Here is a 23,550-nt window from a genome sequence, read left to right on the forward strand (position 1 = left end):
GTATCTCGCGGCGAACGATTATTATTTATTTATTTATAAAATAGTTACATACTCCCAGGTGTAATACAATAATTAATTGGTAATAATTAAGTATACATCGTAATAATGGCTAGGCTTTGGCATAACTAAGGCGACTTGAAACGCAGCGATCCAACAATGTACATCGGAGAAAGACGGATTACACCTTGTCGCGGTTGTCCGACGTACGGGAAAGTATTAAACGAGGCTGTATATTGATATGAGAATTTCCCCCGCAGATTCGTCAGCTTCTCGAGGCAGTGCATCGGGAACGGAGAAAATAAAGGGAAATTTCGTTGCGAGCAAGCGACGGCAGTGTACATTGTCCAATTTATCCAGCCGAACAAATTCTACCAACAAAGACTCCCCGACAACGAAGAACAAGAATTACTCCTCAACAATTTCTTCCACCAAAGCGAATCCTTGGGAACGAAAAAACGTCGATCTTCCCCAGTAAGAAGGCTCGAATGGAACAGGATTAAAAGATTTCCCAGTGTAAACGTAAAAGTGACGAGTTTCCAATTTCATGAAATACCCGATTCCTCGCATCCGCCCAATTCGGCAGCAGGAATAACATTTCGGAAAGTCTTACTCCTATTAACACAGTATACTCTAATTAATGTTGAATTCCGCGAAAGGAATATATTCCTTTACTTCGTCCAATTCCAGTTCGGTTGTATTCCATAAGTTGATTTAATACCTTCCATTAAAAAGGAATATATTAGAACACGTCAAGAGTCACCTTTTCTGGGATAAGTTTGGAACTTTTGATTCCGAGAAAAATTCTGTAGCTTCTTTCAACCGTGAATGAAATTAAGGACAATGGGGAAAACAGAAAGAGAAGGAGGAAAAAAAAATCAGGCATTCACTGGAATTAAAATTCTTTCATTCCATTTCGCTCCAGCCTTTTTATCGGGTCGTTTCCGATACACCCTGCTAACCGAAACGCACACTTAACGTTACGAATTAATTAACGAATCGAGCGAATGTCGCCGACAGGAATTAAAACGGCCGTATCCTTCGAGATCGCCTTGACCTACCCTAACATTTAACAGTCAACATCCAAACGATTAATTTACACACTCGTACACTTCGGTTCCCATTGCGGAAGCGCGCGTTTATCTCCTAAATCTCGTTATCCCGTTAACCGGCGGCGTAAAAAAAGTGTTATTTTTTTTTCTTTGTTTTTTTTCCTCGTTCTCCCCCCTCCGAGCGATTTTATCAACGGCTTCCGTTTTGGCGATATCGACGACTGATAACTCGGCCGCGATCTCCGAGTCGTTAAAGCTATGAGACACGTAGTCTTACCACGGATAATATATAATACTATATACATATTACACTTGATTTACACTGAAAATATACCGCCATGAGTACCTTCTGCCTTCTCTTTAAAATCCATCATATTTAACATCGTATATTAATTAATCCTCTTTAATCTTATCTTGCCCGCGCGACGTCCAGGATCGATAGGGCACTTTGAATCGTAAAACTGCTTTCGTTTTTAATCCGTTTATCGAACATTTGTTTTAATCTCCTCGACGCATTGTGGGGACCTCCATTGGAGCAGAATGCTGAATATTATAATTGGAAAATTCCCACTTTGAGCCTCCTACCGCATTGTAAGGTCCTACGGTGTGATATTAGAATTACCGAAGATAAATGTGCAAATTATCGGATTATTCGATAGCGAGCAAAGTTCCTCCTAGTTTTCACATTAACGATGATAAGAAAATTGGAAAAAAAGGATTCGGGTAAAGCGATTCAGAGCGTAAAAATCTTGGACGTCGGTGGGAGCATAGGCTCTCTATTTAATATCTCTCTTTTTTAACTTTCTCTTATTAATATATAGTCTATGATTGGACCATCTGTCAGCCATACAAGCAGAGTCCGGCCATACGGTGTATATTTCTTTGCATTTTCTCATACTCTTTTTTTTTATTCGAATTACATGTTCCCTCCTATTGATCGGTTTCGATCTCGCTTCTCGAATAAGTCGACAGGAAAAGCTCGCGAGCTTCCGATTTCCTCTTCTTCCCGCACTAAGAAAAAAAAAAAAGAGATGATAAAAAATCAAAATAAAATGTCATCGAACTAGAAAAATATTTTATTCATTCAAAGAATAATTGTCTGACTCAATTGGACTCAAATGAATTGGATGCAACGACTCCTTCGGGGATTGCCGCAGATATATTTCTTTGGTACTATTTAAGGAAATATCTTTTTCGGTGGAATGGTTAATTAATTTTTCCTTAGTGCGGGACCTTTGACATCGTCGATGGATCATTAAATTCCACTCTTTAACGTTAGATTTAGTTAATTTAGCCGGCTGGAGGCCCGAGAGGAACGTCTAGCCCTCGAGAAGGAGACAGTTCTCGTCTAGAGAAGATAGGTCGTCGATATTAATCCTATTAGTTAATGGTTAAGCTAGCTAAACGAGGTTTACAACATAAACTTTACCCTCACTTTAAACTGCAATAGATTCCTCCAGGGGATCTCCCCTCTGAGAGTGCCAAATTTTCGCGAGAACTTGAATATATATATAAAAATCTTGATTTCTTTTTCTTTTACAGAATTCTGCAAGAAACTGGGGTAATTCCTGATGGACTTGGGATAGGACGGAGTTCCTAGGGGAGCATTGATACTTAACCCACGGCGCATGGACACCAGTAAATAAATAAATTAATTAATTAAGAGTACCTCATCCTAGTATGCGAAGCTCGTCTCTAGTAAATTAGTTCCGGCGCAAAAATAACCAAAGCCTTGGTTAATTGTATTTTAATTGCAGGTACCCTACAATAGCATCTACTCGACCAGTAAAGAGTTCTTGAAGAGATCTACGTCTTCCCCGGAAAAAAAAAAAAAAAATAGAAAAATAATCCCTCGAAGAGTGTACCCGCTGCGTGGGCAAGATCTATTAGAAGAGAGACTCGGGGTGAGATAAGCGGTTATCTCGAGGAGAATATTTTTTTATCGGCTGATTAGAGGTAGTTCTACTTCGAGGTAGTCTGCTAGGTCTGGGGGAAGGTCGAGAGGGCTGCTGGGAATTGTTCTTTAGCGAATCTCCTGGCTCTCTAATTGTAAGTGGGGCTGATGGAACTTCTCTAAGAGACATTCAAAGTACGTAGAATTATTCTGGTAGTTAGCCTAGGTATCGTAGAGTGGCGTCGACTAGGTAGAGTCTATCGAGTCATAGATTAATTAATACGTTCCTAGGTACTCTACGTGTACGATGGACAACCTCTGGCGTGTTCGAGAATAGCGCTCAGGTCGTTAGGAATAGCCTCAGCTTTCGTTTTCGCTTTGCTTAGGGCTAAAGCTCGCTCCCACTCGGCTAATAGATACTCTTTTTTTATTGGCGTATCGCAGCCAGATTGTAAAATCAGATTGGTAGAATAAAACCCCTAGTCGCTTTATTAAATCACCGGCTGGGTTGTTAAGGGAAGCTAAGTGAGGGAAGATTTCACCGACACCGTTTTATAAAAAGCCGGATTTTACAATCTGATCGCGACTGATATTATATGTAACTTACATATCTTCGGAAATGTCTGGTGGTTTTAATTCCTTTTTGATTTGTCAATGGATTTCTCGAGGGAGGTTGTCGCGCTTCGGGTGGATTTTGATATGCAAGTTACTTGTAATATCGAGGGGAGGAAAAATGTTCCGCGCCGGCTGGGCACTCGCCTAGACTAATCTCCTCGGGACTATTCGGACAATTAGTTATTCCTTTGCCTTGGTTAAACATTTAGGAAGTAACTTCAAAGACATGCGGTAGTGATCGAGTTGATGTGAGACAACACTCAACGTTCATCTCAGTTACACGTTAGACCTTACTCCTTACTACTCGGCGCTGCTAAAAATCGAAGAGTTCGCGTATCTTTCTCTTTACCTGCTTCCGAATCGTCAAAAATTGCCATCTCGTGGAGAAAAAAAAGAGAGATCCGTTCGACATAATCCGGCCTTATCATCCGCCATGGACCGTTTCACGTTCTTTCTTTAGCAGCACAGTCTTTACAACTAACTTAACTAGTAACCTCTCACAAAAATAAACACTTTGTACCGTCGACTTACGCTTATTCTAGAAACGAGACGCGTGTTCATCGGGAGAGATCGATTCCGCCCACCGCGACCGGTTCGATATTGATTGGGAATATGTACAAGTTCGATTACCCCCGGTAGAATGAATTTTTCAAGAATCTTGGAAACGCCTCGAGGGGTCCTACGAATAATCATCGTCGTTATCGTAATATACTTGACAAATAGCCTCTAGAAGTAATTTCGGCGCCGTGGTCGGCGGAATTGATTTCTCTCAGCACGTATCGACGATTAATCGGCCCTGAACGAGAGGTTGACGATGGTCAAATCCGTCGTTCCATGTCTTACGGACCCCGATTGGCTCATTTATTTATAACCGTACTCGTTGCATTGTATTTATCCAGATCCGTCGCCAGAATCTCTCCGTCAGTGCGCCGATGCAGCTCCGAGGAAAAAGAAAAGAAAAAGAGAAACAAACAGGACGCGAGGAACAGCGGATCAGCTGATCGCTCTCGATCTTCAATCGACAGCTACTTTGGTATTGAATTGCACCGTTAAAAGTATTCATACAATTAGCCATTATAAATTATAAAGTGGAATTATAATTTTATAACGATTTGTCACTTCGAGTAGGAAAATTAATTCACTCGTGCATTAAACTTAAAATCTATGTTCATAGGAAATATAAATAAAATGTCGCGGGGTGTTTTGTTTAACAGGGAGATATTAATCGGTTTTTTTTTTTTCAGGGAATGAGAGGTCGATCAGCTGATTCGTTTCGCGGGCACCCCTTTGAAAATAACGCGATAGAAAGTTCCTTCGATGGAGGATCGGCTTTGTCGGCATGGTCCTTCGTCGATCTGAAAGTAACCCCTTATGATCATTAAAATACGTCAATGATTTGGCACCATTGTCATCCCGAGTCTGAAGCCCGATTCGCGGGGTCGGGAAAATGCCAGTTCTCGAAAAACCTCGCTCGCCTTCGATAAATCTCGATAAATGAAATAAGGTAGCGAGGAACCTGCCAGAGGAATCTATGACGATCTTTCCAGCATTCTCTTCCCTACAATCCATGGTACATATACATTTTCTATGTATATATACTTTTACATTAAAAATCTCCCGGCAGGTTCCACCTCAAGGGATGACCAAGTGTCACCCTCGACCGGAAGTCGAGGCTGCGCTTCCGGGTCGCCATGGTTCAGCCTCATGACGACCCGTCCTCGGGACAAAAGCGACCTCGCTTCCTCTTCTTCTGGAGGCATGACGTCCTACAAGGAAGATCGGGTCCAGTTCAAGTCCAAGCCGTGTAGCGGGGACGCGCCGCGTGTCAGAAGGCCGTGTCCAAAGCCGCCATGCTGGCCGAAATGTCGGGGTCGGCCCCGCACGCCTCCAGGAACTCCGTCAGCGTCACCACGCCGTCCTTGTTCCCATCCATTTTCTGAAGCAGAAAATCGACCACATGAGATCGTCCAGTCGGTTCCCACGCCCGAGGAGGACTCGTTAATTTTCAACCGCCCCAGGATTTCGTTATTTCCCCGCACCCCGGAAATTGGACTCCAGCTTTGTCCAGGGGGGGTCGTCGGGTCATCGAGCAGATTCGGCGAGCCAATTGCGCGACCTAGTGTCAACCCGCGGGTAAATCAGGGCCTATCGTGCACCTGACGCTTATTAATTCCCGTCGACGTAGCAGCTGCAGGTGCGAAAAGAGAATTATCGCCCGAAAAGCCGAAAAACGAATCCACCCCTTGTCATCGGGGTCGGACCGGGACAATTGAAATCACGCTTTCCCAACAGTGCCACATCATCGGTTCTCTAACAATCCCGTTTACCGCCTCTTCGTTGGCCGAATTTCGGAAATTTAAGGTGATATGAAAGGGTGAATCTATATATATATCAGAGAGGTCAAATCGTTGGGGAAAGTATTTCCTGAATTGGATGTATTTGTAAAAAGCGCAAGACCAAGATCGACTTTGCGCATCGGCCCTCGATTTCTACGGTTCTCTGAGAAGGCACCTCTCTCCCTCCCAAGAGTCGAACGAAAGTTCGGATTTTCGAGATATCTCTGGGAATCGCCAGCCAGGAAATGGTTCCCCATTCCGGAAGTTGTTAACGAGTCGCTTTCAGCCCCGGGCGATAATCCCGCTCGTAACTCGAATTTATGCGAGATTTAATTTCTGCGCAAAGAGGATCCGGGGGGAGATTAAGAAGGTGAATAAACCGAGCCGGTAGGGTTCCTTTCTCCGGGGATTTAGGGGAATCTCGAGTTACTCCGGGAACAATACTCCGATTATCTCGCATCGACAGCTCTGGCTTTTGAATTTCCGGGCTCGGAGGGTTGCGAAAAAACCCGGAGGGCTAGGAGGCTTTGCCCGGTCTCGTGCCAGAACTTAGGCTGATTCATTAGCGCGAGGACTTTCCCCCGTTTAATTCGATTAATTAAAACAAGCAGTTCGTCCCAGTTCCGCGGACTGGCGTTACTTTATTTCCCGGCTTTCTTGTTTCTAACAGCCTGAGTAATGGCGCGAGGTCTGCGAGGTCGACACTTTGGATTCCTCCGTGTTCCCTTGCCGTTGAAAAATTCCACATCATTTATTTTGACCCTCCTCCCCTTTTTAGTTTTTATCACGGCGATTAATCGCTCAGGCTAACTTCGAGGGTAGCCCTTTGATCGGTTTCGGGAGTGGTTCGCGGCTCTCTCTACCGGGCTCTGTAATTAGGCGCCTCCACTGCGTAGGGCCTCTTGCTCGTCAAACATAATTACGCCGGGCGGCTCGCTAATGCATCCCTTGCCGTGATTTCACCCCCTGGACCCGAAGTTCATCCCGAGCCCGCAAAAAGGGTTCTTTCCCTCCCTCCCCGATTTTTCCCCGATTTTTCCTGCCAAGACTTGGCACTTCTTCTTATAAAAAATATCAGCAATTACATCTCGGCTTTCTCATTACAGCTGTCTTATCGGGGTACAGGTCCGGCTTCAAATCGGAGGACAAACGCCGCCGTGGGAAACTCATCTCGCCGCGTGCGGAGCGCAATTACAAGACTTTGGTGTTGGACTTGCGGGTGGAGGCGCCGAGGTGTCGGGCCGAACTATTGGCAGGAAAACTCGGGGGCGATCAAACCCTCTCGCGAGATAGTTGCCGGAAGTCTGATAATTCGACCGCCGAAACGTGCCCGACGTTGAACGAATCCCGTGCTTTCGACCCCTTACCGCCCTTACTCGCCAGAGGTAATATCCGTTGTCGGTGGTAATTTCATTTGCTTTCCGAAGAAGTAACGACTAGTCCCCCAAAGCGATCCAGGCCGTAAGCTCGAACCAGCCGGAAGGTCTCGCGAATAAACAGGAACCGCAGGCAATTACAGAGGTGCACTCGCCTGCGATTCGGTTCGAAACGCGGGCCTGCAGGTTCGCGCTCTGCAAAACCGCAAATTGGCACTCGGTTTCCGCGTGCGCATTCGCCTTTGCAACTGCGTTTCCGTCAGCGGCCCGTTTCCGGCTCGTATCTTCGCCCCGAAATGGGAATTCCCTCGGGGATAGATCCGAGGGCAAGATGATGCGCTGCTGATCGTAATGCGATGCCTTGTTCGCGCTTCGCGTGGCTCGTGCACGTTGTCATTACGTTGTAATTTTTCTCGGGGCGTGTAAGACCTTGTACATGGATATGCGTACCATGTACGTAGATCTATAGGTTACCTAGTAAATTTACATAGTGAGGAATTTATACGTATTACCCAAGGGGAGGAGAGAGGGTTAAAAAAAGCGGAGTTTAAGGAGGCCTAAAAATCAGCCCACCGTCATTATCGAAGAGTCCCGGGGGAGTTGCGGCCGCCTCGTAATTACGTATTCCGGAAGTCATTGTGTCGGTCTTCTTTCCCGGGAATAATGCTCCCATTCAGGACAGTCCCGCCGAGGAGAGGCGCGAGTTTTGTCCCCGTTATTCCCCAGGAGTTCGTTCCTCCTTCGAAACTCCTTGGGCGAAGGAGGCACTCGAAGCTCACCTCTGGTTACCTCTGGATTCGGCGTCGCCCTCTCTGGTAGTGACAGGTATTTTTTTTCCCCCTCCGACCCCATTGAATCGTCCTAATGGTTTCCTCGCGGGTCCCGACCTTCGGATTCCCCTAGGATTTCGCCAGTGACAGCCAGAAATATACCCGGACTCCCCCAGTAAGGGCGCTGATGAAAACGTCGAGTCCGGACTCTCCTCCTTGGAGATCCCCTCCGACGATCTTTACGGCTCTCCGTCGAATTCCGGCGTTAGTGTCATTAGTTTTCGTTAAAGGAAAATATCCCGTTTAATTCCCCGCCGGGGCTAGTCGGTCTCCCTTTGTCGGGGATGTCTCTTCCCGGGGAACGGCCAATCCGGCACGTCTCGGCACGTCATCTTTGCCGGCTCTAATTGGCCGACATTGCTTCGAGCTGGATACCTCCGCTTTGCCGCACGATGAAAGCTCGTCGATTCCCTCTGTCTGTGTGTCTTTACCCGTTCGTACCTTTGGGCTGCTCACCTGACTGTGAGGAGGCTAACGATGACCGTTTCCTTCCTAATTGCGCCGTCTGACCGCTTCATCGACCATTATTACTAAGCGGCGTAATGCCCTACGGCCAGTGAATCGACGTTTACTACTTTGCGTGGAAATTTAATCCCCATAAAAATTGTAGAGATATTCCTCTCATAGATTTTTTACTGCTTTTATCTTCGAGCCCTTATATGAATGTTAATATGGCGAACGAAACCATTTTCCCTTGTAATTGCAGCGTCTAAATGTTCCATCGATCATTACTAGTAAGCGGTGTAATGCCCTACGGAGACGGCTGGCCAGTGAAATCGACTTTCACTAATTTGCGTGGAAATTTAATCTCCATAAAAATTGTAGAGATATTCCTCTGATCGATTTTTTACTGCTTTTATCTTCGAGCCCTTAGAAATTCAGGGTTCCCGAGGGAGAGGTACTTCCGGTACCTCGCGAGACAAGAGACCGTTACGGGGAGGATAATTTCGGGACTCCTTGACGGGTATTGTCCCTGAGGTGAATTTTCCGGAGATGGCAATTGTTTTCCTCTCACCCCACGCGAACCCCTTACTTCCGGGGGTGATTTTACGCGCCCTCGGAATTATTCCCAGGAATAGTCGCGACCCCCCGCAGGGGTTGTTCGCGCGGATTCCGCGTGCCGGAACTCGCGATTTCCGGGCGGCTCGAGGGGAGGGACGTCCAGGATTTCGCGGGAACCTCGACGTTTTGGACGACATCCCGTTTGGAAAAATGGTTTCCCTTCTGCGGGAAATCGCGATCCCCTTTCCTCCCCTCTTTCCCTTTCTCCTTTAGCACCCTCTCTGGCCATTCCATCCGCTCTTTCCTTCTCTTTCCCGGTTTTACGGTCACTCGATTCGCCCGCGGGTCTCCTCTGGGAATCGATTTCCACTCCTGCCCGTGATTCTCCTAGGGGTGGTTTTCATTCCGCAAGGGTTTTTATCCACCGGCCCGTGGCGGACCTCGTTCGCGGCTTTCTCCCCGAAAGGGTGAAACCCTACTCCTCGTGTCGTTTTCGGTTTCCCACTATTCGGAAATAATACCTACTGCCCTGGAAAAGAAAACACTTTTTACGTAGGAAAAAGATATATAAAGTCACGTCAAGAATTACGACTAATTACGAGACACGCAATTTTTTTAAGCTCCGCTTCACCGAGTCTTACTCGTTATCGTTACATTTTCTGTGGACAATCGCGTCGGAAAAGGTAGATTACCTCGAAGAGTGACATTTTGAAAGAATTAATAACAATTAATAATATTCTCGCTGGGGTTTAATTGAATTTTCGGGGTTTCAACTTTTTACGGTCGACTCGTACTTGCAGCAATTGTTAAACAATATTTATTTAATGGTCGTCATTTTTCTAGGGACGCAAAGGGAGGAAATTGTGCCGAAGTACTTGGGTGGAAAATTCCGTGGAACGGTTTCGGATTTTCTTGGCATTGACGAATCCCGGGCTCACCTGGAACATCCTGTCCACCCTCTCTCGCACCCCCTCGTTGTCCAGGGTGGGATCAGCGAATTTCCCCATGAGCTCGTAAACCGCCGTGACGATGTCCGTCATCTCCTCTCGGGTGATGCATCCGTCTCCGTTGATGTCGTACAACGAGAACGTCCAACGGAGTTTCTCGTCGATGGACCCTCTCGAGAGGATACTCAGACCCGTGACGAAGTCCTGAAACAGCGAAAACATCGGGTCAGCACTTGCCCTCGATATTCCACCCCCGAGGACTCCGTTCCCCGGATCGATCCATCCCTTTACACCCCCCCATTCGCGGGATTTTTATTCAACGCTGAAACTTTAAAGATCCTCATTTCGACTCGAAGCTCTCGCCTAGATGGGGACGTAGAGATCAGGATTTCCAGGATCCTTGGACAATCGGACCATCCACGCGGGGGATGCACGTTTCCCTCTGTCCGGGAACACGGAAGGTCTGCAATTGCACGATAATATGGAAATTTGATTCAAAGTCAAGGACCTTATTTCGTTTTTAGAGTCGCATGGTGGCCGGGCGATTCAGGATTTCGGGAATCCTTGCACAATTGGTCCATTTACGAGGGGGATGCAGGAGGCCTCTAATCGCATGATAATTATGAGAGTAATGGCGAGCGAGATAACGTATTGCCTGGTGGATAATGAACTTTAGTGCCAGTTTAGCAGAGCACGATTAGGAAACCCAATTTACTGAGAGGGTACGTAGTACTCTGGATGCTGCTCGCGTATCCTGCGGCAGGACGTAACGCAGGATCTCGCACGTAGGTCCTCTTTGGAGCACGTACGCGGTTATTACGCCGCGGAGAAATCTATCAGGAAGGCTCGTACGGGGAAAATGTGCCTATCAAGTGCGTTTCGCAAGTGCACCTCCTCTGAACCGCGAATATATTACTCCCTCCCAGGCTAACTTGGTATCCGCGATTCCTCCCTCCGAGTGCGTTTAACGCAATTACCATGGAAATTGTGGAAGTACTTTCGGAGCAAAGTGCAGCATGTAGGTCATCCCCGCAGCCAAACTTCCCCTTACGAGGTGTATCGAGCTTCGGGTACGACGTGCCTCGAAACCGATGCTTCCATCTCCCCGACTTCACCGGGCTCGCCATTTTGAAGAAAACCACGAGCGACGTTGGAAAAGCAATCGAGACCCGCGGCGAAACATTTATTTAACCTTTCATAACCGTGGGTGACTTAAAAATCATATATTTTTCTTAAGCTTAGGGGCGTGGAGGGTTTTTAAAAGTGGCGGCAATTTTTTTTAGTCCTCATTTTGGGCGGGTCAGGGTTTCGAGCGGAGCCAGGAAGCAGAGGACCAGGGGGACTCCACCTTCTGACCAACCTGGAGACAAAAGGGATGGGTTATTACTCGGTGGCGGAGATCAAAAAGCTCCGAGTTGTTGGTTCAGCGAATCGCGTTCCGTCAGTTAAGGAATAAAGGGGACGACAGATAGACCAGGAAGAGCCGAAGGGGCGTAAAGAGAGAAAGGAAACTCGCGAAAGCTCGGCTGAAAGTTTTATAATAACACGGGGGAATTTCTGCTCCGTGGTTGCTTCCTCGAGGTTACCCTCCATTTTTCCCTGGGAGGAAAATTTCAAACGGGAGGAAGGACGCCGAGGGAAAGAGTCCTGGATCGCTGGAGGATCCTGCCGTAGACGACGACGGGTCGCCGACTATCGCTGGAATTGAATCGAGGCTTAAATGGACGACCTCGTTCCTGGACGTAGTCCACGTGGATGCTGTTAGGGGTTGTAGGTATAAATTTTAGTCGAACCGCTAAGTCGGAGTAAGCTTGACGGCGTTGCTAGCGCTTAATCTCACTTACACCCGAGCTCGGAGTTTCTCATCTCGGCCCTGGTCCAGCGTGACTTCCATCCAGCATCCCTAGTCGGGATGCCAAATTAATTATTCCTCCATCCCCGACTTCATCCCCTTAATCCCGGGGCGCTAAACTTCCTCCGTATTGACGAAATCCGCGGCTCGCCATAAACGCGCCCCCGCTATCCCTAAGAGAACCCAATAATCCCGAGATCCCGGAAAAAATCAGGGAAATTGTGTACAAAGGGAAACTAACAGGCTGGAAATCACATTTAATTCTTCACAGTACCCTTTCTTTCGTGAATTTTAATTTTCCACTTTTTTGCGACGTTCAATCTCCAAAAGTGCACCCTTATGGCTTATGTTTTACTTCAAGAATCTGTATATCTAATTATCAACGTCGTCCCTTTTTTACGGGGTGAGGGATCCGATTCAATCGGGGAGATCGATGTTCGGGAAAGGGTAGCAACCTCAAGATCGGGCTCACAGGAAGCGCACTTCCTCTCCTCAGTTTTAATCGAGTTCCAGCCCGAGTTGGCGATAACTCGAGTTATCGTCGCTCCCGGAGAATCGTGGACGATACTCCCGTCCAAGAGGGTGGAGTATAACTTCGCTTTTACGACGGGTGGCCCCCACAAAGACCAGACCGTTCCCCTCGGACTCGTTAGAGACTGTCCGAACTCCACGATCCCATGGGGTGGTTTTACCCCCACGATGACCCATCGTTAACCCCCTGGCTCCTTGGACCTCGTAAAGGGAAACTTGTCCCGAAATCTGAATTAATAATACAACCGGAAGTTGAGTTTTTCTCGCCCATGTCCTTCCTCAACTTAGATATGGGATTCAAGTCGGGGGCTGGAACGCCCCTGGGAATTGGACGGCATGAAAATATGCAAATTTAAATACCGGGCGAAAATTATGGAATTGAGTTCTCCGAAAAAGTGTAATGTCAAATATCGCGATGAAGTGCAAACCGCTCGCGTATCCACGTGTGGGGTGCAAAATAATGAATCGATCGCCCGAAGGTGGCAAAGGTTCTTACAGGTGTACCTTAAATTAAACTCTTAACGACCTCTCGCAAAGACACTCTTTCCCGGAGGGAAGGAAAATAAAAAGGGAGAACCTGGCGAGCCTCGAGCTCGGGTACACTTTTCTCGAACGACCTCGGGATTAAATGCCATTGTATGGAGAAAGAAGAAAGGTAACGGGGAGGGGGGCAGATGGGCTCCAAATCGAAGTCTTTCGTATGTCTTCCACGGGATAAGATAGCTTCCGGGGGCTCCTCGATTCCCTGGAGGACGTACACGGATGTATACACACCTATGTACAGGTGTACATAGGGGGTTGTAATTGAGTGCGGCACCGATGGGGAAACTTCTTTCCACCCCTAACCCTTTTACGATGTCCCTTATCGAGACGTATGCCTCGTATACTGATTTTAATTTCCGGGCTAGCGAGCTCCTTGAATCTAAATCGATGGTTAAGTAGGTTCAATTAATTGTCCAATTATTTCCTCCCAATTTTCAGGATTATTCCGACTTTTGGGGGGGCGGGTCTCGAATCGCGGTTTCCGGAATTTCCCGATTACAGGCCATGACGAGGACCGCGTAATACCGGAAACGTCCTTACCGCATGCGGAACGATAATTCCATTACCTTTACGTCGTGTCCTGGGATTTGTCCCGGAAATTGGGACTAATTGCAGACACCCGGTAAACACTGCCAGGTTATCGCTCAGTGCGCTGATTGAGACAAATCGCCCGTGAATAATTATCCCACGGTCGCAAGATATCTTCGTATAAATTATCGGGATTATTCTGCCATCGTCGATTGATCGTTTTAGAAATGCCGAAAAATCGTGAAAAAGATCCTTGCCTCGAAACAGGACCCCGTTATTATTCTCTCGTACGTACTTATTATATTCCCTTGTTAGAGAAATCGAAAAAGTGAAGAGAAGAAAAATCGTTCGCAAGGTTCACCTCGAAACTAAGGATCTCGCGATAATTCTGTACCTCGGAGATTTTCAAAAATGAGGGGGAAAATTGGCAGCAGGACTCACCTCGAAACTGAGGATCCCACTGTGGTCCTGGTCCAGGGTGTTGAACACGTAATGCGCGTACTGACTGGTGTTGGCTGAAAAACGGGAAAGAATGAAAATTTAAGTGTATCATCACTGCCGAATGACTCAGAATTTTCGGCCTCGCTTTTCCGCCGGTTTTCGGGGCACAATTTCCTCCGGACTTCGATGCTTTCCGCAGAAGTTGGAGAGTCGGGTTTATCCTGGAAAGTGGGTTGAAGCTCGAGATCTTCGGTTTCGGGATGCGAAGAGAGAGGGAGAGAGAGAGAGGACTCTGGATCGAGTTGGAAAAGTTTCCCTAAATCCGAGGTCCGTTTTCAAAGGGGTAGTTTTCGAAGGACCTTCGGGGTAGATTTTAGAGCTGTACTCGGAAGAAGGTCGTCGGGAAAATGGACGCAAAAAGGATTAACCCGTCAATGTTGTCGGGGCGTATCGCCGTGGGAAGTCACTTTCCCGGCCGAGTGCATTTTCCTGGGGAAAAACTAATTTCCCGGGTTGATTTTCTTCCGGCGCGGCGGGTCTGGGAGGCGGAAAATGTCCGCGGGAAAATTGGGGACAGACTGGTCTCTGGAGGGGGAAAATAGCCGGAGCACGGAAAATCCGAACGTTTTGCTTTTTAAGGGAGGAAAGAAGAGGAGGAATCATTTCCCACCCCCTTCCGGGCTCGTAAAGACTTCCCTGCCTCGGTTTAATGAATGGATCTCTCGTTACTGTTTCTTCCTTCGCGAGATAGGAAAGAGAATTACCATCGACCCGGAGGAAAATGTCGGGAATGAATGGGGTACCAGTCGGGGCAATATCTCTCCCGTGATTCGCGTTTAACTACGACACCTCGGTTAATAATAAACTAGGCCGAGGGCAACTTACCTCGGTAACCGGCACTTTCTTTCCTTAGTCGGACTCCCGGAAGGGTGAAAAGGGGGAGGAAAATGGGAAAAAAGGACCTCGCAGGGTAGCAGGCTCGGCATTTTTCCGCTTTCCCGCGAGTTCCCGGACAACTTTTGTAATTAATTGTTGCCCGGAGTTCCGCGGGGCGCATCTCTGCTCTCGCGGTGATTCTAATTTTTAATCATTATCCCGTGATCATCCCGCTAACGACCTCTTCCCGAGAATTATTCCCGAGTTGAGCGCGATCTAGATCCATACCCATATTTCACTTTACTTTTTGTAATTAAAAAACAAATTGGGTGTACGAATTTGTTTCAAATTTCACTACACGAATAAGATCCTAAGGTAGGTCCTGAAATGTCACTTGTTATTAAAATTGCTCAAAATAGCTATGAACAAATTATGTTGAAATTGAAGTGTCATAGGTTTCAGGACCTTCCTTATAGCCTCGATATTCACATTGTCAAGTCTGAGACAATTCGGCACACTCAGTGCGGGGAAAAGATTCATAAGCGAGATCTCTTTGACGCCACATTCACGGCCCTTTAAATCGACGTAGAACGTTTGCTTTACCTCCTTGGGGGAAGAACTGGGAATAGATGCATTTGAAGGTCTCCTCCCTGACGACTCCCGTAGGACACTCGGCCTTAAATCCTCGATATATCCTCTTCAGTTCTGCCTCGGTGAACCTGGTGGCTCTGCAAAGGCTCGCCAAGGAATCCGGCCTGTATCTCGGCGTGTGCTCCTCCTCGTATTCAGAGTCTGAAAAATTCGGAGGGACGGCTTAAAACCACCGAGAGGCTCGTTTGAATTCGCAAATCCCTTCTTTGTTTTTTCTTTCTCTTTTAAGGCGGACGAGATGACTCGGGACAGGTCTTCCTAGCTCGCATAATAAATCGGAAAATCCGGGGAGCCTGCATTTTACATCCCCCGCCATTTGCATTATGCCGGGACCTCTGGAGAACGTCTCCCCGAACTGTTGATTCTCGTAAAAAGTTCTCTCGAGGCCGCTCCTCGTGTCATCCCGCCATATAATTAAAGAGGTCCAGGTAATGGTGGAAGCTGGTTAGGGGAGGCCAAAATGGAGTCAAAGTGGTCCCACTGTATAACAAAGTGGCGACGGAGGCTTACCAGGCAGCGATTCTGCCGAGACTTCGAGACCGTAACCCCTTTCCCACCCCTGCGCCCCTTTCCCACCCCTGCACCCCTAACCCGATTTCCCCCGAAGGGTGCCCGACCTCCCCTAAATTCCACCCTAAGTCGGCAAGACCGCCGACTTTTAAGCCGACAATTACCCCCTTCAACCCCTTCCGGTCCCTTAAGGGCGGAAATGATTCGCGCCCTGCCGAGGGAATCATTTTTCCTCCCGATAAACATCTCGATCCTATCTCGGGCGACCATCTACTTTATTCCGGGACTTCATATCGGGAAGAGGCCTGACTAAACATAAACCACCCCTAAATTCCGACCCACCCCTTCCTCGACGCAATTACGTTATTCCTCCCCCGACGCAGCCCACTTTTTCCCGGGGACGGAAATGATTTGAATCCCGGGGGAGGGATCGTTTCTCTTCCCGATAAACGTCTCGGGACTCTATTCAGTTATCTTGGGAATTTTCCGACGGGGCGGGGGGTGAGGGTCGATCGAAGTTCGGAGGAATTTCGGGGGTGAAAAGTTTGGATTTTGGGGAGCGCTTGCGTTCACGGAAGTTCCCGGCCGATGCAACGTTATGGATGGCCTCTGCACCCTGCATGTTGCACCCTACCTCGAGGGGTTGTTTTCATTAATAACCCTTCCGATGTCTATCTCGTTATTCATAAGTAACGCGACAGGGGTGTGAGGACTCGGTTACTCCTCGTATTACCGATTAATCTTTGCTTCACTCGGGGGTTGTCGCGCCCCTGTGGGTTAGTTTAATTCAGGGGGGTGACTAAGGACTTCCGGCGTAAACCGTGTCACTGCGGATGTCAATGGACTCCTTCATTTTCTGGGTTATACCGGATACTGCGACACCTACCCTCTCGAAGGAGACAAGGACATTGAAGAGGGTGCAACCCCTGCTACGTAATTTCTTAAGAAATTTATTTAAGCGTCCCTGTAAAACGTTTATCCCCGACGGAGTCAAAGGATAAGAAAGAGGGTGCAGCCCCTGCTACAGAAACATTTTCATATAATTTTTTTAATCGATTCAGGCGAACCTCCCCTTCTTCGCGGGATCCACGAGGATTGGGTTTATTCAATTGGTTCAAATTCGGCAGTTCATCCGATCTGCATCCCCTGTCGTAACTCACCCCTAGATAGGAGCCGCTTGCTTAAACGAAACGAGCTTTCCAGGACACGATGGGAATTCAATTGGGAGAACCGTTCACCCCCTAAGACCGGCCTTGCACTTCCGGGGCACTAACGAGAGAAAAGGAGATCATTAACGTGCTTCTTCCACCCTTGTTTCCCGGTCGGCGAGAAATACCTCGCTCGCCACCCTTTAAACCGTATTAGGGCTTCATTATTTCCACATTGCCCGTTCTGCCGCACTAGGGGCTGCACTAGCTTTTTTCTCAATCTAATTTCCACCCCCGGGAGTGAATTCTTACCTCGCCAAACGGAATAAAAAGCGCCCTAGGGAAAATAATTAGGTAAAGTACAAGAAGAAATAATAAAAATGGTGAATGAACCCTCAGGGGTTGATCGTTTAGCCCGGGGAGGAGACAATCGCGAAAAGGGAGGCCGCTCGGAATTTCACCCCTCGTCGCAGGGAAAACCGGGGAATGCAGAGAGGTGTGAATGGCATTTCCGCGGAATGCACCCCTGGTCCTCTCATAATCGGGGGATGAATGGTGCCACAGGGGTGCGTCGGTGCATCCGCGACACAGGTGCGTGAATAGAACCGCGAGGGATAAAAAGGCGGACGCGGATTCTGGAAAAAAAAGGAAAAAAAAATGCATAATGCCAAACGCGTCAATCCGCAGGAAAGGGGTGGAAACGATGTTTCGAAATTTGTTCCTCTGATTTGTGGACGCGAGAATTGGCCAACAATGGCATTACGCGCAAACGCGTCGAGGGGGTAAAAAACGTCGCTGGAAACGAGTCCCCCCCTGCATAAAATCACATGACGCGTATGACGTACGGTGCATTTATTTAATTAAATAAGCCCGGGGGGGCTCGGTAATTAATATTGAAAACGGAGTCGGAGGAGCTTTTGCGCACTCTACGTGATTACAAAACGCGCCCAGAGTCGCCATTAGGGGTGCGTTTGAGGGTGGAATGGTCGAAGTCGAAAGGGGTGGAGAGGCTTTTCGGAAAATCGAAGGGGAGGCGGAAAATTGTCATTTTTAGCCCCGAGGAAAGCTTTCATGGATCCTCGAGGGCTCTTGTGGACGCTCTTCCGGGAGTCCTTCTAGAAGTAACGCGGGGTTACAATAATGAACGATGTCCGTGTTATCAGGGGGCGAGATAAGTCTCGGCTCGACAGGAAACTCAAGGCGAGGGCAATTAGTCGGGTCGACATTCCCGGGAAACTCGAGAGCCCGGCAAGAACGGACCCTCGCATCCCCAACGACACCTCCACTTTGGTCTCCACCTCAACAATGGCCAGTCCACGAGGCGGCCATTTAGCTGGCGACCTCTTCCACGGGGGAGCCAGCATTCTCTAGCAATCGTCGGGGAAAGTATTTCCCATATTTTCCCATCTGACTTTAATATTCCATTTTTTTGGTATTCTACTGGTATATATATATATAGACTGACCCTTTCATATCACCTTAAAGCGCCGAGAGCGCTCGCGCGGCCGGAATAAAAAATAAAGAGGAGAATTGGGAGTGCCTATTATCGCGTAGCAAATCGAGTTAAATAAAAGATTCCCTATTTTCGGCCGCCGAGTCGGGTCTTAATAATAAATATCACGAGGCCCGAAGGTGGCGCAACGTGGCCTAGATCCGGCGCGGCCGGTCCAAGAGGATCATCTCTCTCCAAGGATGCTGCTCGAGGACCTCTCGGTCCAGGACCTCCCAGGAAGGTCGAAACAGCTTCTCCGGTTCCGGGGCCATTTCTCTCGGAGCCGGAACTACCATCGGGCTCTTCGGGTCCGGCGATTCGAAGCCGCTTATCGCAGGACTCGCGTTTCCCCGCGGAAAGAATCGCTTCCGGTCGGCCGTCATGAATTTGCATGAGAGGGTGGGAATCGACCCGGAAGTCGTCGAGAGGAGGGCAGTTCCCAGGGGTCGCGTTGCGTGATGCGAGGGCACTCCGAGGAAATAAGGGTAAGAGCGAGATAAACCGGCATTTATCACAAGGGGGGCGATACACCCCCCAAGGGGGAGGGGGGCTTCCCTCTGCACAAATGATGCGCGCAGTAACAATGAATTATTCCCTCCTGGTGGCAAATTCCGGAATTGGGGGCGAGGACCCCATCCGGGGAGGGACCTTCCTTCTTGAAGAGACTCCTGTCTAGGATGATAAATTCACGTTCACGGAGAGGAGGATGTTTATGGATGCATGAATTCATTTTTTTTTTTTCATTCCCTCGGCAAGGGTTGAGGGAGTTCGATCGGCTTCCAAGGGCATGCCTTCCTGCTTCAGCGAGGGGAACAACAATCATTTTACGTCCCGCAACCCTTAAGCCAAGTTGCATTAAAACTCGCGTTAAAAACGTTAATCGAGGGTTACTTAACCCGTAGTTAGAATTACTCTTATATTTTACGTGTCAATGGTTCGATAGGTATATGTACTTATTTTTTTTTTTAATTAGGTAAGGGAGAGAAAAGTGGACGTACCTAGGGCAAACTTGACGCCAGTCCAGGCCTGGCGAACGTAGTTGATCAGTCTCCTGTAGAGGGGCCTGGGGGGTCTTCGGGGGGCACCTTCCTCCTCGTCCTCGGGTCCATCGTCGGGGGACCCCGGGGGTGGCTTGATGCCGGTCAGAGTTCCAACCTGATTCCTCTCCCCGAGGATGTTCACCACCTCTCGAAGTCCTGCCCCGACTCCCTGAAGCCCTGGGGGGTAGTTCGCGGGGGCGACGCCGCCCCCCGGGAGGGCCACGCCGCCCCCGCGACCTTTGCCCCGGCCGCGGCCACCTCGACCCCACGCTGCGTTTCCGCCTTAAAGGTGCACGTATGTCGTTTCAATCCATATGCATTTACATGGACATGGGACATATCGATCGCGCAAACCAAAATACGTTTCGTGAAAGGTGAATTTCTACGAAGAATTGAAAAAGAAAATCTTTACGAAGAAATTTCAAGGGAAAAAAAAATGAAATTCATGTGAAGTTTCCAACGACTGGTCATAAACGATCGACTCCTCGGACGCCATTTTGATCAAGGATCATCGGTTTCTACGGAGAGCATTACCTTGTCGCTTCTTGTAGGAGGGGAGCCCCACCACGGGGCCACAGCCCCCCGCGCTCCCCGCGACAGAGGAGCTGATGGTGGCAAGGCAGGGGGCACCTCCACCGCCCCCTCGGCGATCCAAGTCACGTCGTCGGCACCCTGGGCCGCCTCCGCCGCCGCCACCGCCACCCCCGGCGGACAACACCACGACAAAACCGCGGGGACTCTTCCACTCCTTTGCGCGACCCCCCTAGGTGACAAGGGCCCGACCTCCGAGCCCGACCCCGGTTTCGAGGGCGACCCCCGGAACTCTCGGATCACCTGGAAGAACCCCTACCGCCTCCGGGGATCCCTCAGGGGCGAAGCATCCAGGACCCCTTCGATCCGCCGATCGATTTATCGGGATCTCATCGATGACCGGAAACCAGCGTGTCTCGGTTTAAGATTTGAGCCGATGCGGCCTTCTTGGCAAGGACATCTTCTTGGCAAGATGGCCGAAATCGAAGATCGGGGGTCGATGTCGATCCCTCTGGGTCTTGGGAACACCTGGAACAGAGAGAGGAGGGGGGCTCTGTTAAACGTTTTTTTAAGGAAATAGAGGGAATTCAATTTTCAGGGATTTTTTTTGTGGGGCCTGCCCCCTCGTTTTTTCAATTCTCGAAGGAGGGAGGCCTAGTTTCGGGGATTTTTCTTAGGGGCTCGATGTCAATTTCTGGATCTCTCATCGGGGTCGGGCGGTTCACCTGACTGCCAGGTGCGCGCAGGGGCGCTAGGGGTGGAAATGCATCGAGACGGCGCCGTTGATTTATGCAGATCGCCCAGCCCTGTATCGCCCTGGGGCCGCGGGACAGGGTGCAAGGGTTGCACTTCTGCACCGGTGTCGGAACCGTCTGGAATCGATCGCGAGTATTCGCGGAAAGCTCGTAAAGATTCATCGCTCGGCCCGAAGGTCGAGCTGCTGGCCTACCCCGAGGAAAACCACGGTGCAGGGATTCGATCGCCCACGTGGGAATATCTATTAATTATAATTGTATCACGTACGGAGTTATTTTTTATTACATTATACGTGGAACAATACGTCGAAACATATTGTTCGTACAAAAGAGCATTAATCATTCCTGAGAGTCGATTTATTCGGCAAGGCCGGAGGAGCTTTTTCAAGATGGCGGCGCTAATGGTAAGTACGTCGTCTGCAGGCGTACGTATACGAGGAAATTTCCACTCTTTCGTCATTTCTATCGATTAAACATCCCTGAGGGTAGATTTATTCGGCAAGGTTGCAGGATTTTTTTCAAGATGGCGAGGCTAATTGTAAGTACGACGTGCCCGACGCCAAGCCGCCAAAGCCGGCGCTGCTCGACACGATGATAACTCTTGTCACTTGGTACGGCGTCGTAACGAGGCCACCCTAACTCTGTTCGTACTACTTCCTCCCCTATCTTACCCGAGTGGCAGGCTCGAGGGGAGGTCGCGAAAGGGTTGCTCGTAATTCCCGAAGACGGCAGTCGGCGATTCGAAATTACGTCCCCTTGCCGCGCAATTTTCCTACCCCGTTCCCACCCCCCGGGGGGGATTTTGACTTCGATTCTCGCCTCCCCTGTTGTTATTTATTTTCCAATTTCCCGTCTCGCCGGAGGGGGTGTGCAGGATGTGTACCGGGAATTTAAGGCCTTCGTGCAGGAGACGGGAACACCGCGACACACCGTGTACCTATTGTACACCTTTTGCACTAAACCCTGCGATTTACCGCGCATAAATTAAGGGAAACCCGAGCCAAGGAATACGGACACAGGTGCCTTCGGCCAATGCGAGGCTCTCGTCCATGACCCAGGGATTCCGAGGGTCCCGAGCACTGTAAAGCTCGGACAATCCCTATGCGATCCTGAAAATCGTCCCAAGACCCCTTTTCGTCCCTTTAACCCTTTTCTTACGAGCGGTAACTATAATCGGCATACATGCGACTACCTTTGCATACGAGGGTCGATTTTAAATGATTTAAGACATTCGTCATTCTCAATGATTTCACGGAATGCAATCACCCACTTGGTACCGGTCATTTAGGGCGTGATTAATTGAAGACATTTCGAGAAGAAAATTGAATTGAAGAAAAAAGGATGGGGAAAAAACAGGTGGAACTGCATTAACCCGCGGAAATCTCTTCTTTCCCAGATTTTTATCACCGGCCCATCCAGGACCACCCTCGAAGACCTTCTTCAGGTTCCTCTTCATCTTCGGCTATTTCGCCGTTTATCGACTGCCTCGCGTCCGGTCGCGAATCGCGCTCGTAAATTCCTCCTTTCTGTTCCATTTCGCCGGTGAAGGACCGTTCGGGGGGTGGCCGATAAAAATTTCAAAGCGAGTCTGCGGAGACTCCGTTTACACCGGCGGGGGAGGGAAGGGGTCGCCGACAATGTCGTAATTTATTCCCGAGGGACTAAAGGGTGGATGTCTGGCAAAGGACCGCACAATGGAGCCATACCCCTCCTCGGGACATTTAGGGCGAATCGTTAGCTCCTCCCTTATCCGGGACCGGAAGTGGGCTTAATCCCCGGTTTATCTGAATTTTATTCCAGCCGCGCTTAAACGCACCCCCCGCGGATGCTGCGGAGCTTCCGGGGCTTTGTGGAGGTCGCTGCATCCGGCAGGGAACACGTTTATTTGATGTTAACAAGTGGCCTATGTCACATATCGCCCCTGAATTAATTATCACTTTGTCGGGGCTGTGCGTGGATTTTTTTTTCATTCCCGGCCGCGACTTTCAGATTTGTCACGATAAAGCAAATGTCATCCAGGTTAACTTGTAATTGTCTATGATTTTTTTTTCTACCCGTAGAAAATTCCCAAGTTCTATTCCTGGACGGTTTTCAGCTGGGAAATGTCGCATTATTACCGTGAATTATTTTCCCCGAGGGTGGCAGGGACAAATGTCTTCCATAAAAGTTTCTCGGGGTGAAGTATTGAGCACTTCTTGTAGGAAAGGTTATTTTCCAAAATGCACTGGGGGGGTGAAAAATCGCATTTTACCGGGAACCGGGGCGCCGATGGTTCCATTTATGCGGTCCTCATCGATGCTTCTTCCGGGATAATTAATGGCTCTTCAAGGCCCCTCGTTTTTCTTCGACTGTCTCATTTTCGGAGCCATCTTTCCCGTCGGCTCCCGGGAAGGTCCACGTTGATTTAATGTGACGTCTTTTCGAAAACTCTCACCGAGTCCATTAATCGAGGAAACGAGTTCGCGGGAGTCGGTGGACCCGAGCCGGGAAATTATCGGCTAAAAGACAATGAAACGGACGATCAGTTAACGACCCCCGATCGCTCGTTACCGCCCCCTGGGACCCCCTTCTTCGAAACGAGTTCAGGGAATTCTCTTAAAAAA

The 23,550-nt window shown here is 48.9% G+C and overlaps 1 protein-coding gene across 1 annotated transcript; it reads right to left on the reverse strand.

Moving 5' to 3' along the window:
• Window positions 1-13: 13 nt before the first annotated feature.
• On the reverse strand, window positions 14-22,403 carry LOC105700244 (calsenilin). The gene is made up of 7 exons (XM_012425918.1): window positions 22,359-22,403; window positions 20,196-20,424; window positions 19,620-19,943; window positions 15,424-15,612; window positions 13,945-14,018; window positions 10,041-10,253; window positions 14-5,494 (listed from the first exon to the last, which is right to left on the reverse strand). Exons 1-7 carry the CDS (start codon window positions 22,401-22,403, stop codon window positions 5,384-5,386), a joined length of 1,185 nt encoding a protein of 394 aa, XP_012281341.1. The 3' UTR covers window positions 14-5,383.
• Between the last annotated feature and the right edge of the window lie 1,147 nt (window positions 22,404-23,550).

Source organism: Orussus abietinus, unplaced genomic scaffold (genome assembly GCF_000612105.2).
Source record: "Orussus abietinus isolate OABI.00-Male unplaced genomic scaffold, Oabi_2.0 scaffold18, whole genome shotgun sequence".
NCBI classification, from domain to species: Eukaryota; Metazoa; Arthropoda; class Insecta; order Hymenoptera; family Orussidae; genus Orussus; species Orussus abietinus.